The sequence below is a fragment of the Micropterus dolomieu genome, linkage group LG04, assembly GCF_021292245.1.
Source record: "Micropterus dolomieu isolate WLL.071019.BEF.003 ecotype Adirondacks linkage group LG04, ASM2129224v1, whole genome shotgun sequence".
NCBI classification, from domain to species: domain Eukaryota; kingdom Metazoa; phylum Chordata; class Actinopteri; order Centrarchiformes; family Centrarchidae; genus Micropterus; species Micropterus dolomieu.
Genome location: NC_060153.1, coordinates 6,466,631 through 6,479,192, shown reverse-complemented (window position 1 = coordinate 6,479,192; position 12,562 = coordinate 6,466,631). Strand labels below are relative to the sequence as shown.

General features: G+C 38.3%; 1 protein-coding gene across 1 annotated transcript in view; it reads right to left on the bottom strand.

Annotated features, from left to right (window-relative positions):
• Positions 1 to 8,532, bottom strand: part of fbxw7 (F-box and WD repeat domain containing 7) — a 116,745-nt gene extending 108,213 nt beyond the window's left edge. The window contains exons 1-2 of the mRNA XM_046047215.1: positions 8,509 to 8,532; positions 8,030 to 8,200 (exon numbers count right to left, since the gene is read on the bottom strand). Of these exons, the coding sequence (XP_045903171.1) occupies positions 8,030 to 8,200; positions 8,509 to 8,532 (195 nt within the window). The remainder of the gene's footprint in view (positions 1 to 8,029; positions 8,201 to 8,508) is intronic.
• Positions 8,533 to 12,562: the final 4,030 nt, after the last annotated feature.

Here is a 12,562-nt window from a genome sequence, read left to right as displayed (position 1 = left end):
TACATCCATTATTGACTTGTTTTGCCAAAACTGCGACTTCATCTTGTCCCCACACACTGCATTCACGCCATAGCCCACATCAAAGCAATATGCCTGGGAGATTCCTCCCTATGTTCATTAACCAAGTCAAAGCTACATGGCACAGCACTGAATTATTAACATGCTCCTTGCGCCTCACAGATACAGAGCAGAGGGCCATTCACAACACACCCACGCTCTGCTATAGTTTTCTGTAGATCTCCAGTAAACCCTGCTGCTGATTTCAAACTAAGAAAGCATATTAAAATGAGGCACAGAACAGAAAATACCATCACATGAAAGATGACGTTACAGATAAAGAGAAATTGGACGATAAAAGAAAAGAAAGAAATATCAATAATGTAAAGATATGGGGTTACATTAATTTCGTGAGTGTGAGAAGAGCATAGAAGGAGCACCCATACCATCCATATTATTTTCCAACATCACAGTTTCCCTCCAGGATTAAACCTGAAACACTGCAGCTTACTTTGTAGTATAGCTATTAAATGCTAACTTCCAGCTAACTGACACAGTATTCTTCTTAATACTAGCAAGTAGTTAGCGAACACAAAGTCCTTATAGGGAAGTCATGCCACCTCTGGGTATCTGTTTCGGACTAACAAGACCAAGCTCCTATCTGAATGAATGGGGAAAGAGCCAGAACTAGGGATGCACCGAAATGAAAATTCTTGGCCGAAGCAGAATATAATGAAAAAAATTTGCTGAATACCGAACAAGTACATTTTGCCTCTCTTTTTTTTTTTTTTTTTTTTAAACCATTGCATAAATTAAATAGTCAAAATGCGTTTCCCACAGGATTTGGAGAGACTATAGTGGGTGGGTCCGAGGCCCAAGAGGGTCCAGTAAAGTAAATTACATGTAGCCATTTACTCTTAATGTACACATGTTATACGTGTTTTATACTTTCTGTAAATATAAATATTATATATAATATTTCCATTTTGTATAGACACCTTATTTTGAAATCCTGACGTTGTCACTTGTGCGTCCTCGCGCTAAATTCATCAGGTCGACCCAATTTGATAAATAATGTTGTATGTGGTTCTTGTATTGCGTAACATGAAGACTTCACAGCCTCTCTACAGGTAGGACTCGCATACTGCAACACTTGTCAGGCATGTGATTGGCAAAGTGCAAAAAAGCAGGAAAATATAATGAGACTAACCCCTAAATAAGGTTTAAAAAGCGTTTTTCCAGACCGTTTATACTTCCACTCCACGTGTCACTACTACCACGCATGTGCAGTAGAATTAAAACCGACCTTTACGTTAGTGGAACCACACACATTGGCTGAAATTCTTTCCCCGCTTTGGCTGTTGAAAGCAGACGATTGACTTTCTAGCGGGAGGGGCGGGATAAACGCCATCTTTGCCGTTACGGGTTTTCCCACAGAGTTATATTGAGGATATGATTGAGTGGCGTGTCTCCTCCATAAAACGTCTCATCAGTTAACTAACAGTCAAAAACAAAAGCATAAGCCATGTCTAAAACTACACCTCATTCACTATTCATTCACTGAGTATAAAATTTATGCTCTACATAGTGCCCTCAAAACTAGTATAAATAATAATAATTACCGCAATATAATTTTCCTCAATAACAATATAACAAATGTTGAATAACTGTTGGATTTAATTCATTTGAATCACAAACGAATTAGCTGTACTTAATATTTCAATTAAGATATTTATTTTGTTGAGGAAAAGGGACTGAAAAAAGATTTTATCATAATTGTTTTGAATGTTCTACTTCAGATTTGTTAAGTGATCCACTGTTTGGCATCAAGTGTTTTTGTCAAGTTCTGACCATAAAGAATAGTTTAAAACCACAATTAACCATCTGGTTTCTTCAGTTGTCTTTAAACTTGAAAGAAATAAGGATTGGACATTTATTGTGATGATTATCAATGTTGAATGACATTAAATTTTGTATGGTGATAACATTTTTGGCCATATCACTCAGCCATAAGTAGTAGTAATCTATGCAATGCTTCACTTTATAGATATTACTCTAAACTATGCTGTTTTACTCTTGAGAGTTTATTATATAAGGAGAAGTGAACAAATGAGTGGTTTTGGACAAACCAGTTTGAGAGTTCCTTTGGAGGAGGTAAAAAAGACAGAAGGTGTGTGTGTGTTATAATATCTAAACATTAGACCTACTTACAGCCTAACCTTTACTTTCTGTCCTCCTTGATGCTGTTTTCTGTTGTTGCCCTAAAATTCTGTCTTGAAAAACAAAAACAACAGTTCAAGAGATTTCCAGGAGATGGGAGATCCCTCTCTCTTTAAGGTGACTTGGACCTCCCCACAGAAAAACCCTTTAATTTCCTCTTTCATTGATCTCGCTCTCTCTCAAGTGCCTCTGCCCACACACACACACAACGCTGACAGCAGGCTGGACTATTGTAGAGCATGCTCTTATCTTTTTGCTTCTCCTCTTCATGCTTATGAGAACCGTTTTATGACCTTCTGCATTCCCCTGTTTACCATCACCTCTAAATAAGTCCCAGCACACACTATACCTTCTCCACTTGCTCCTTCCTGCTGTCTTATTTTACAAGTTTCTCCCCACTGATTCCTCCACATCTACATTTTTAGATGTCCTCTCTCCTCTAGGCCGGCCCATCTGTCCTCAACAACCCCATGATTGTCTGAATTCATTAAAGTGGATGAAAAAATTATTCAGGCAGCTGAGAAAAAGTGGCACATGTTTAACGAGACTGACAAAGGTAGTTTGTAGATAATTCCAAAAAAAACTTTTAGATGGTTGCAGTTTCCCCATTTCCCTAATAACCAAATAATACATGATATGTTTTATAACTGGGTTAACATTCAGAGGGTTATGTGGTTGCCTACAGGAAATAGCTTCACAGCCTAGCTCCACAAAATGAATTTGACAGTGTGTTTATAAGCAAGCATTAGTCTCATTTTAAGCATGTATGTTACAAATCTGCTTTAAATTGTTTTCAGTCATAAAAAGTTCAGTGTAGAGCTACTAAGACGAGTCTCCAAGAATGTATACTCACTATAAAATTCCCTTCACATTGAGATACCTAATTACCAATCTCGCGCGCAACTCCCTCCGTGCACAAGCTTCAAAGCCAGGAAATCTCACTGTCCATATGAGAATGGTTTTAGGAAGGCCCTGGGGTCAGTTACACAGCAACAGTGAGAAGTGTGGGAATGTTAAGCTTTCCACAAACAAAGTCTAGGTTACCCCTCATCTCTCACTCGCCAAGGCCTTGCAGCAATAATCACAGCCAGAAAATGGTATTTCATCACACACTGATCCATGTGAAGTGAAAATATGCCATTCTAGTCTCAATACTGTAAGACTATCATTGTACTTGCATTTTTTGATCCTCACCTATTTATATTGCCTCAACCATTCAGATGGAGGAACACAACATCATACGCTGAACTAAAGGGTTCAATGATTGCTTTCAAAAGGGAAACATAGGGCATTTTGACTCCAAATAATACAGTTGTGGGTAATAAAGTTGCTGATTGGTTTGTAGATAGATAATGGCTTCTTCAAACATTAATTTAGAACAGCAACCTGTTCAATACAGTCTTTCCCCAAAAGTCCATATCTGCCTATCATTTGTCAAGTATTCCTGTTCTGTGGCCATGTATTGGTGCAGATGCCACATAATCTGAAATGAGTCCTTAATGTTGGAAAATCTTTGTCGTAAAACATACATCATACTAGGATGCAGTATCAATTACTGGATCATGGCCAGATCAACACACATGCCATTAGGGCACAACTGACGTATAGCCAGACCTATCTCCACACTTTGTTTTAGCTCTGTGCCAGCTCTGCAGAGATTAGTAAAGTGCATAGCTGGTAACTGATGGTACGGAAGGCTCTGTTGATAAAAAAATAAATAAATTAATAAAAAGGTAGCAAGACGTTGTGGTGGTGTTCATACTATCAACAGGAACTTTATTTCTTCAGCAGCATCGAACACAATACACAATCATAATGCTATTAGGCGACAACCTGAGGATCTAGCTCCTCTCACAGCGCTGTAGCTGAACTGAACGTGCTACACGCGTTTTACATTACAAATAGAAATATTTTAAAGACAACACGACAATAATTTGATTAATCATTTTTAATCACTATTCAAAAAAAAAAAAAAAAAATCAAAAATCATGACCCATCCCTACTTATTATTTAGGCCTATTTCAGTTCTTTTCAAATAGGCTTAGTTAAAGTTGCTGCTTTATGAAGCCAAAAGTGAAAATGAACAGACTGAACTCAAGAAAACAAAGTGATTCTTCTCCGTTTGTTTAAAATTAAATAAACAGACTAATTTACAGTGACTATGACTAACATGTTGCCCTCCTTGGATCTCTTCTATAACCTCTGTTCAGTATAAGTTGGAAACCTGCAAATGTTGCAGACTGTCTGGACTACTTCATCTGTTACACATATGCCTCGCAAAGCACATCTTAACAGTATGTCGCTAAAAATGCACACTGAAACAACAGAAAAACAAAAACTCCTATACAAAGACAATACAACAACGCTGAAATAACTACCTTTAAGCTTTGTGTGTCTATTGAGGAAAAGCCTTGTTGGCGTTGTAGATCTAATTTCACAAGTACATAGAAAAGCATCTAGTGACTGTTGGATTCTGTGGTTAGGCTCTGCGCATCACAAGGATCTTGTGCAAAAAGCACCTTTGCAGTTGCACTTTTGTAATCCGTGTGATATAAAACGTTTCTACAATTTCCGAGTTGTGTCAAGATATCACCGGTATTTACAAAAGAAAACTGACAGAAAAAGCATGATCTATTACTCTTTCCTTCTTGTCTTATTACAGCTTTCTCACTGCATCAAGGTAACCCACTCGTTTCACTGTGCCGTTCCTTTTGTATGGGAAACCAATCCTGGCATCGTGCCTGCATCACAGGCACTCATCAAAGCTTCTAACAGTACAGCACGGCACAGGTATCCTAAACTTGTCGAAATGTGGCAATCAGGAGGGCTTTGAAGTTTTCTTTCAAACCCCCTTATTGTAATTAAAAATACGGACATGCTACATATTTACAGGTTTTCAGGAGATGATTCTTAAAGAGGTTAGGTTTAACTCCTCTTCTACTGAGAATAAAATGAGTGCGTTATATTGTGGTTATTGTGAGTGTTTGCTGTATGTCCTCTGTTTGTTATCATAGGTTCACAGCCCTTGACAACACACACGTGGAAAGAAAATGCCGTCACTGATCTGGGAGACTGGTTTTAGTCTTGACCTCAGGACCAAGAGACAGATGTTTCCTACTGTAGCCATCTCATCAAGGAGAGACTCAGAGCCGAGAGGTTAAGTGAATGCAGTTAACTAGCAGATATGGTGGAGAGGAAATAAGAGTCACTAGTCTACAAACCCTTTCAAACAGTTATGTAGCTTAAACCTGTGTTGGCCGTGCATCTGAATCACGTCATGGCGTATCATTTGACCGAACTTCACAACGCTCCTCCTGACCACGGTTTAAAATGGGTTGGATACCACTTCAGTCTTCTCTGTTTGGGATGGTAATTTATTTATATTTTAGTGATGTCAAAATTAAATTTAACTGCCTTCCATACTACAAAATGTTCACAAGATAAACACAAATAAGAGAGAATCAGGGTGTGGAGAGAAATAAAAACTGAAACTTTATTTTGCACTTGTAATGTAATTCTATGCAATTCTGATGTTTAGCACGAATGTGTTGAGATGTGTTTCTCATCAGCCATGTGTGCAGGTCGGGTTACTTGGTAGTTAGTCAACCAAACAAAAATGATGATCTACATGTTGAAAAGTTAAAAGGTGTTGTTCTGGTTAGGGCTACACGATTAATCTAATCGCAATGTCGTCATGTGTGGTTACAAAAAGTGTGCGATTTAATGAAACAGAAAAAGTGTGTGTGATATTCTCTTCTCTAGCCGCGTTTTGACCAAAAGTACCTGGGACTTTTAAGTCCCCGGATCTCTTTTCAAGGAATTAAAAGGTTCCTTCAGCCCATTGTTGTGTTTGCATTTCCACTGCGGTCTAAAGACCGGCGAAGATTGGGGAAATTACCCAGCTGACGTAGGCCTATACTGCGTACAAAGCGATGCACAGTGTCATTATTTAGTAACCACTATCCATGAGCAAAATGTATAAATGAACATCAGATTTGATTTGAATATAATGAAAAACTATAGGCATTAAAAACGGCTTTTTTGTGTGGTAATATAATGAAGAGACACGCAATAAAGTTCGTTATTATTAATTTAATAACAAACTGGATAAAGCCATCAAGTTCTTAAAATAACACCAGCACAGAGAAAACAATACAAACGTAAAATCACGACAGCCTGGAAGGTTATTAAAACATTTCCAGCCGACAAGAGCTGCAGAGCAGCTGCAGCACTCACGACTGTGTCCGCCTGAGCATCGGAAGAATGGGATTTTTAACTTATTACCTGCTGTAATCAGCTGTTCCAGTTGTTTTGGAGGAGACCGACTTTGGCTCCGTGTAAAAACTTCCTGACTGATGAAAACTTAAAACAACAACTTCAGACCCAGTATTTAGCGTAACTCCATCTGCTGTTCGCTGTAAACACACTGCTGAACACTGGCTGCTGTTTCCCAGCAATATATTTAATGCCGACATACGATCTCAGGCGGACATTAGCGAGACTGTTTTACTTGTTATTGTTATAAATATTGTTTAACTTTGCTCAAGTTGAGAACAACACATTTCAAAATGTCAGTATTACGCGCATTCCTTGATATTTAAGCAAGTAGACTCATAGTACGATTTGTTCCATTAAAATCGAATCGCAATATTGTTCACAATACGACTTTTTCTCCAAATCCTGCAGCCCTAGTTCTGGTCTTCCATTAAGGAAGAATATATGGAGAAGAAAGTGGTAAATGAAGCAACAAATCAAACTGAGTTCATCCTCAACTGTTGATGTAGCTCAGTCAGTACAGAAATCGCAGATTTGCTGGATGTCAAGAACTCAAAGACGTGGCTGAAACATGGATAATATTAGAATTACGTGTACAGTGACATAACCAGGTTTCTCTACGCCTGACAACAATCTCCCAAATATCATCAAAACCACAATGAGACTCACAACTGAAATACTCGTGTTCCTAATATATTTTTACCACATTAATATCAATAAACATAGACTAAATATTAGAAACACCTCTCAGACGCATGCCTTTGGTGTGAGAGACCTGGGTTCGAATCCACTGTGAGACACCAATGTGTCCTTGAGCAAGACACTTAACCCCAAGTTGTATGTATAGCAATTGTAAGTCGCTTTGGATAAGCGTCAGCTAAATGAGTAAATGTCAAGACAGATTGTTGTACCAAAAACATTTTAACATGTGTTGTCAGTCGTTACTGTCCAGTGAATGACAAGAGTCATTTGTGTGCCCCAAAGAACATCTGGATTCAGCAAACGTTAGGTTAACTTTGCATGGGGTCTGCTAGCATTTGGGACATGACACTCAGAGAAAATCCGATTATTCTGATCCAAAATTGTACCTACACATATATTGTGTATTTTATGATCCATATGAATAAACTCCACTACTGCCAAGCTTGCATGTGTTGCATACGGACTGAACTCCTCGCACTTTTCAGCTTTTGACTCAGTTCGTGCAGCTTCGTTAAAAGGCACAGGGTTAGTAACAGAGTGAACCAAAAGTAACAGGTACCACACTGGGTCAGACTGTTTTCATTAACGCTCGAAACCCCACAACACAGTACGTCCAGACACAGTGAGCTGAATCTGACACCGGTTACTTCTTTCAGATCTCTAACAAGCTCCACATCAACAGAAGTGCGTTAAGCTGGCTAGCGTTAGCAATGCTAACTCAGTTAGCTAACAAGCTATTCGTTAGCTCGCTAATGCTAGGCCCACTTCCACTGGTCCATTCCTGCAATATTCCACAGTTGTGATGTTGCACGTTGTAATGTTATTCTGTATTTACCTGATAAAAGTGGAAATGAAAAAGACAGCAGGCCTCTCCGGAGATTCCTGATGGTCGTGTATCCAAACCGAGATATCCTTTGGAGCTTGATGAAGCTAACGCTGTAGGGTCCGATGAGGTTAAACCTTCCTTCTTCGTTTCCCACCAGCAGCACTCAGTGTTTGCACCCAACTATCGGGCGCTAGCACGTTAGCAAGACCAGCTAACTAGCATCTGCAAGGCAACCTACAAGCCAACTTCGTGTAGTGTTAGCAGGCTAGTAAAACACCGCTATCGTTAGCTGCTCTGTCAGACTGACGAGTGTTGGTCGACCCTCTGACTGTTTTCCTTTACTGTGCGACCTATGATGGGCCCGACCGTTACATGAGGAGAAACACATCCACTGAGAACAAACAGCGTGTCAGTTGTGGGTGATTTGCCGTTCACAGGCTCTTCAACAAGCGCAAGGTTTGATCGTCTCCTGACTGTCCACCACCGACTGGAGAGAATGGCTGTCGCGTCATGATGATGGAACGTTTTTGTTTGCTAGTGGGCGCTCGAATGTGATGTAATAATACACTCCCCGGATGACATCCATGTGAGAAGCTGAATTAATATTTGGGTCTTTAAGTATCCAAACCCTGCTTCAATCGATTTACAGTTGAACTGAAACACTACTGCACCTCAATAGAACTCTTAAAAAAATAAAATGTCTTAATATTATAGAAGAACTGAATTTAATTGTAAATGTAACTGAATATCTGTGTATTTTGCATTTTTGTTACTGTATTGAACTATGCATCAATAATGAAAATAAAATAACATATATATTTATATTTAGTTGTTTTCATGCACAAAGAAATGTGTCTAAACCGCTGATTCAAAATGTTTTTGGTTCGTAATGTTTTTATGGTCAATACGTTTTTATTAAATGAGACAGACTATCTGCAATAGCTTTACAATGATACAAATTATCTATTGGCAGACAGGGAAATTATAAGTCATCATGAATTTATTGTAAGCTTACATGTGTTCATTAGCATTAAACAAATCAGACACAAGATTGATACCATGAATGGTGCCAAATTATAAAGAACTTTATGAGAACTAAATGTGTACAACACATCACTTCATTACCAGTAGTGCTTGTTGATGTTATCTTGATGGTTTTGTAAGTAGTTTATCAGAGAGAAGTCATGAGATGATAAATAATCTTAGATACTACATAGTCTCACTAATTATTATAACTATACCTAGTATGGGTTTTTGTTTAAATGAGACAGGTGCAAATGATTCACAAATGTTTTTACAAAATAATACCCATATTTAAAAAACCTAAAAGACTTCACACTTTCCTAAAATAAATAAATTACATACAAACATGTTGTAAATGCATTTTAGGTCAGAATTTAATCTGCATTTGTGTGATTTTTCTTTACCATTCTTGCCATTTTTATTTCTATTTTATTTCAGTATATACTGTATAAGCTTTGCTTGTTCCCCCATTTCCTTCCTTTTTTATTTATTCAATGGGTTGATAAAATGTAAATATATTTTGATCAAAAAAGTTTGGGACTGAAAAAACATGGGAGAGGTAAGACTAAAAACAAATTTGCATTCTGTATCGAAAAAGCATGCTGGATGATAACCTAGGCCTAAATTCTCTTCAGCCTATTGAGCCTCATTTTTTCATAGGCAAAAAAAGCAAGTGGTTGTGGATTAGCTGCTGCTCAAGTTTGCCCTGCAGTGCCAACCTTGGTTAGCTTTGGCTCATGGTCATTTTCATGCCCTGTATCTGGATCCTCCAGGGAGAGTCTGAAACCCTGAGATATCACTAAGCACCAAACATGTGATCCTGAGAAGTGTGGAATTGAGACTGGCATCCAGTCAATGAAAACTGAAAAGCAGCGCCTGGAAACAAAGAACGACTGTAAATATCCTCACTTTGTACTCTCTGTAGCTGTGTGCTTTTTTGGAAAATGCTCCTGCGACTCCTCATAGGAGTTTGTCATATAGGTGTCATCTCTCCAAGTCCTGTTTTGGTCATTTTGTCAGTGAAATAAAAATTTACTGCAAAATCCTGAGTATTTATGTGTCTAAGTCAGGGCTGTAGCCCGGATTTTAGAAATATTGTCCACACAGACACACACAGAATTTTGAAGAGACCTGAAAATCATCTGTCAAATATAATATTGGTTTGGATATTTTTTTACGTTTAATTCATTAAACTCTTCTGTTTTATCTTTTTTGTCAGTTTTTATTCATATTTATATACATAAATTAATACACATTATTTTGTGAATAAAGAAATTGAGGCGTCCTGAACTTCTTGCAAGATATATTGTTGAATTGAATTTTATTCATTCATTTATTCAAGTCTAAACAAGTTAGTCTCACGCTTCAAATATAAAATATCAACCAGTGATTCAGCTCCCCAAATTTCCTGAAAAACAATACAGAGGACATGACCTCTACACTGCAGCCTTGGTTGACTGTTACAATTTTATCAAATGTGTCCAAATGGAGCAAGAAGCAGTCTTTCATAAGAGTCAGTGGAAAGTTTCACACGGTATGATTTGCTCATCATGACTCTGCAAAGGACCGAACTTAAAAACTATTGTGAAGTATAATGACACACACACATACACTCAATATCTTTCTCACACACAGATTCCCTGGTGCATGCTGTGTTTTCCACCCAAAGATTGCCCAAGACTGAGAGAATGTGACGATTGCGACAGACGGACGATGCTCTGTAACATCACAGCTCTTGAAGGCAAACAAACACGGCTGCTGGCGCGGCTGTGAAATGGAGCTGATACAGTGTGACAGGCAGCAACAGTGCCTGCTGGGTAGACAGTGATTCTGTCTACAAAGCTTGGTAAATTCATAGAGATGGGTCACTAGAAATATGATGTTATGAATGTGTCCTGTGGAGGATTACATCAGATTTCTGTGCACAGTGACAGACATGCCTTTACTCAAACATATAAAGATACCCGTCCTCACATATACCAGCAAATGTACTGCACTTGGTGCGAGACTCCTTTCCCTCTTGGTCACGTTGTCTGCTGAACAAGGCTAATGCTATATGCTCACATTTCTTACTCAGTACATTATCCACAGGCATGTTTGGGAAGAAGCATTGTTATTCAGTTTACATGTGAACCAGTTTAGCCAGATATTGGTACAGTATGAACAATGCTGTTTGCAAGTGACACTGCCTGTGCACCCTACACCTGCTGCCAAGAGTAGAAGTTTAAATTTACAGTATTTGTATTTTCTCAGTAAGTTAATATTAGGTTTGAATGTATGAGCATACAATGTAGTACAAATAATATTTCTTTGTACAGCACTTTTTAGAAATGAAGTCACAAAGTACAGTACTTCCACTATAGGCAACAAATTAAAAACTTGCAAATGATATTTTCTTCTTCATAGATGAATCTGCAGATTATGTTATACATTTATCAACAAATTGTTTGATTAATAATATGTCAGAGAGATGGATAGATGTTCAGTATGTTATCATGAGACAAAGTTCCAGAGTCCAGTCTTAAAACTAGGAGAGTCTTTGCAGTCTGGGCCCTAATAAGCCAAGGAGGGACACATGGAGTACCCTTAAAAGAATACTCCAGTGATTTAATGTTGCATTTTCATACAGTTAGAGGGACTTGTGAGAGGCGACTAAAGAAGAGCAGTCAGAAGAGTGGTCAAAACTGATGCCGAATAGATATTCTGACTTTCAGTCCTGATATGGGTCAGGCTCCAAAAATGCTGGATTCTATTTTCAACTTCTTTTACCCAGAGCCTTCCTGATGCAGGTAAACACCCACGTCTTTCCAACTCCATGCCTCCAAGGTCCGTTTGTCTTATGCCTTCTGTTTTCAAGCTAATGTCAAATTTGTTCATTTTTTCAGACTTGACAGAGCTCTTCCAGAGCCACAGAAGACATCATGAAACTGTTTTCACAGGCTGAGTAGTACTAAACATGACTAGTGAAATTGTAGTGACATGTAAAATCAGTGGAATGCCTCTTTAAATACACTTAATTCGATTATATAATCAACTCTAAACTTTGCTGGGAGCCTGTGTTAAGAGTCTAAGACAGGTGTAATGTGCTCTCACATGGCCACAGTAGAGTCTGTAGCCTGTCAATATTTTTTTTGGTGGAGAAAAGTGGGAGAAGGCTGTTGCAATAATCAAGGCGTGAAAAGCATGTAAGATGGTCTCTGTTTTTCTCAAATTTGAAATAGGTCTTTCTATTGAAGTGATAAAAACATGATAGGACAAGCTTTTGGGTGTGATGCTCCAAGCATAAGTTACTACCAAGCAAGAGGCAGGCTTCATACACAAAAATTCAGTAATTTCTTAGGGGTTAGTTGTTGATTATGAAAATAGTGATGTTTAATCAGCACAGTCTGACCAGCCAGACAGCAGTGACGATGCAGACATTGTGAGGTGACAGACAGAACTGCTGTCTGGAAATCTAATGAGAAGGGAAGTGAAAAGGAGGAAAAAATGGGGTGAGAGACTTATTTCTCATTTGTATTC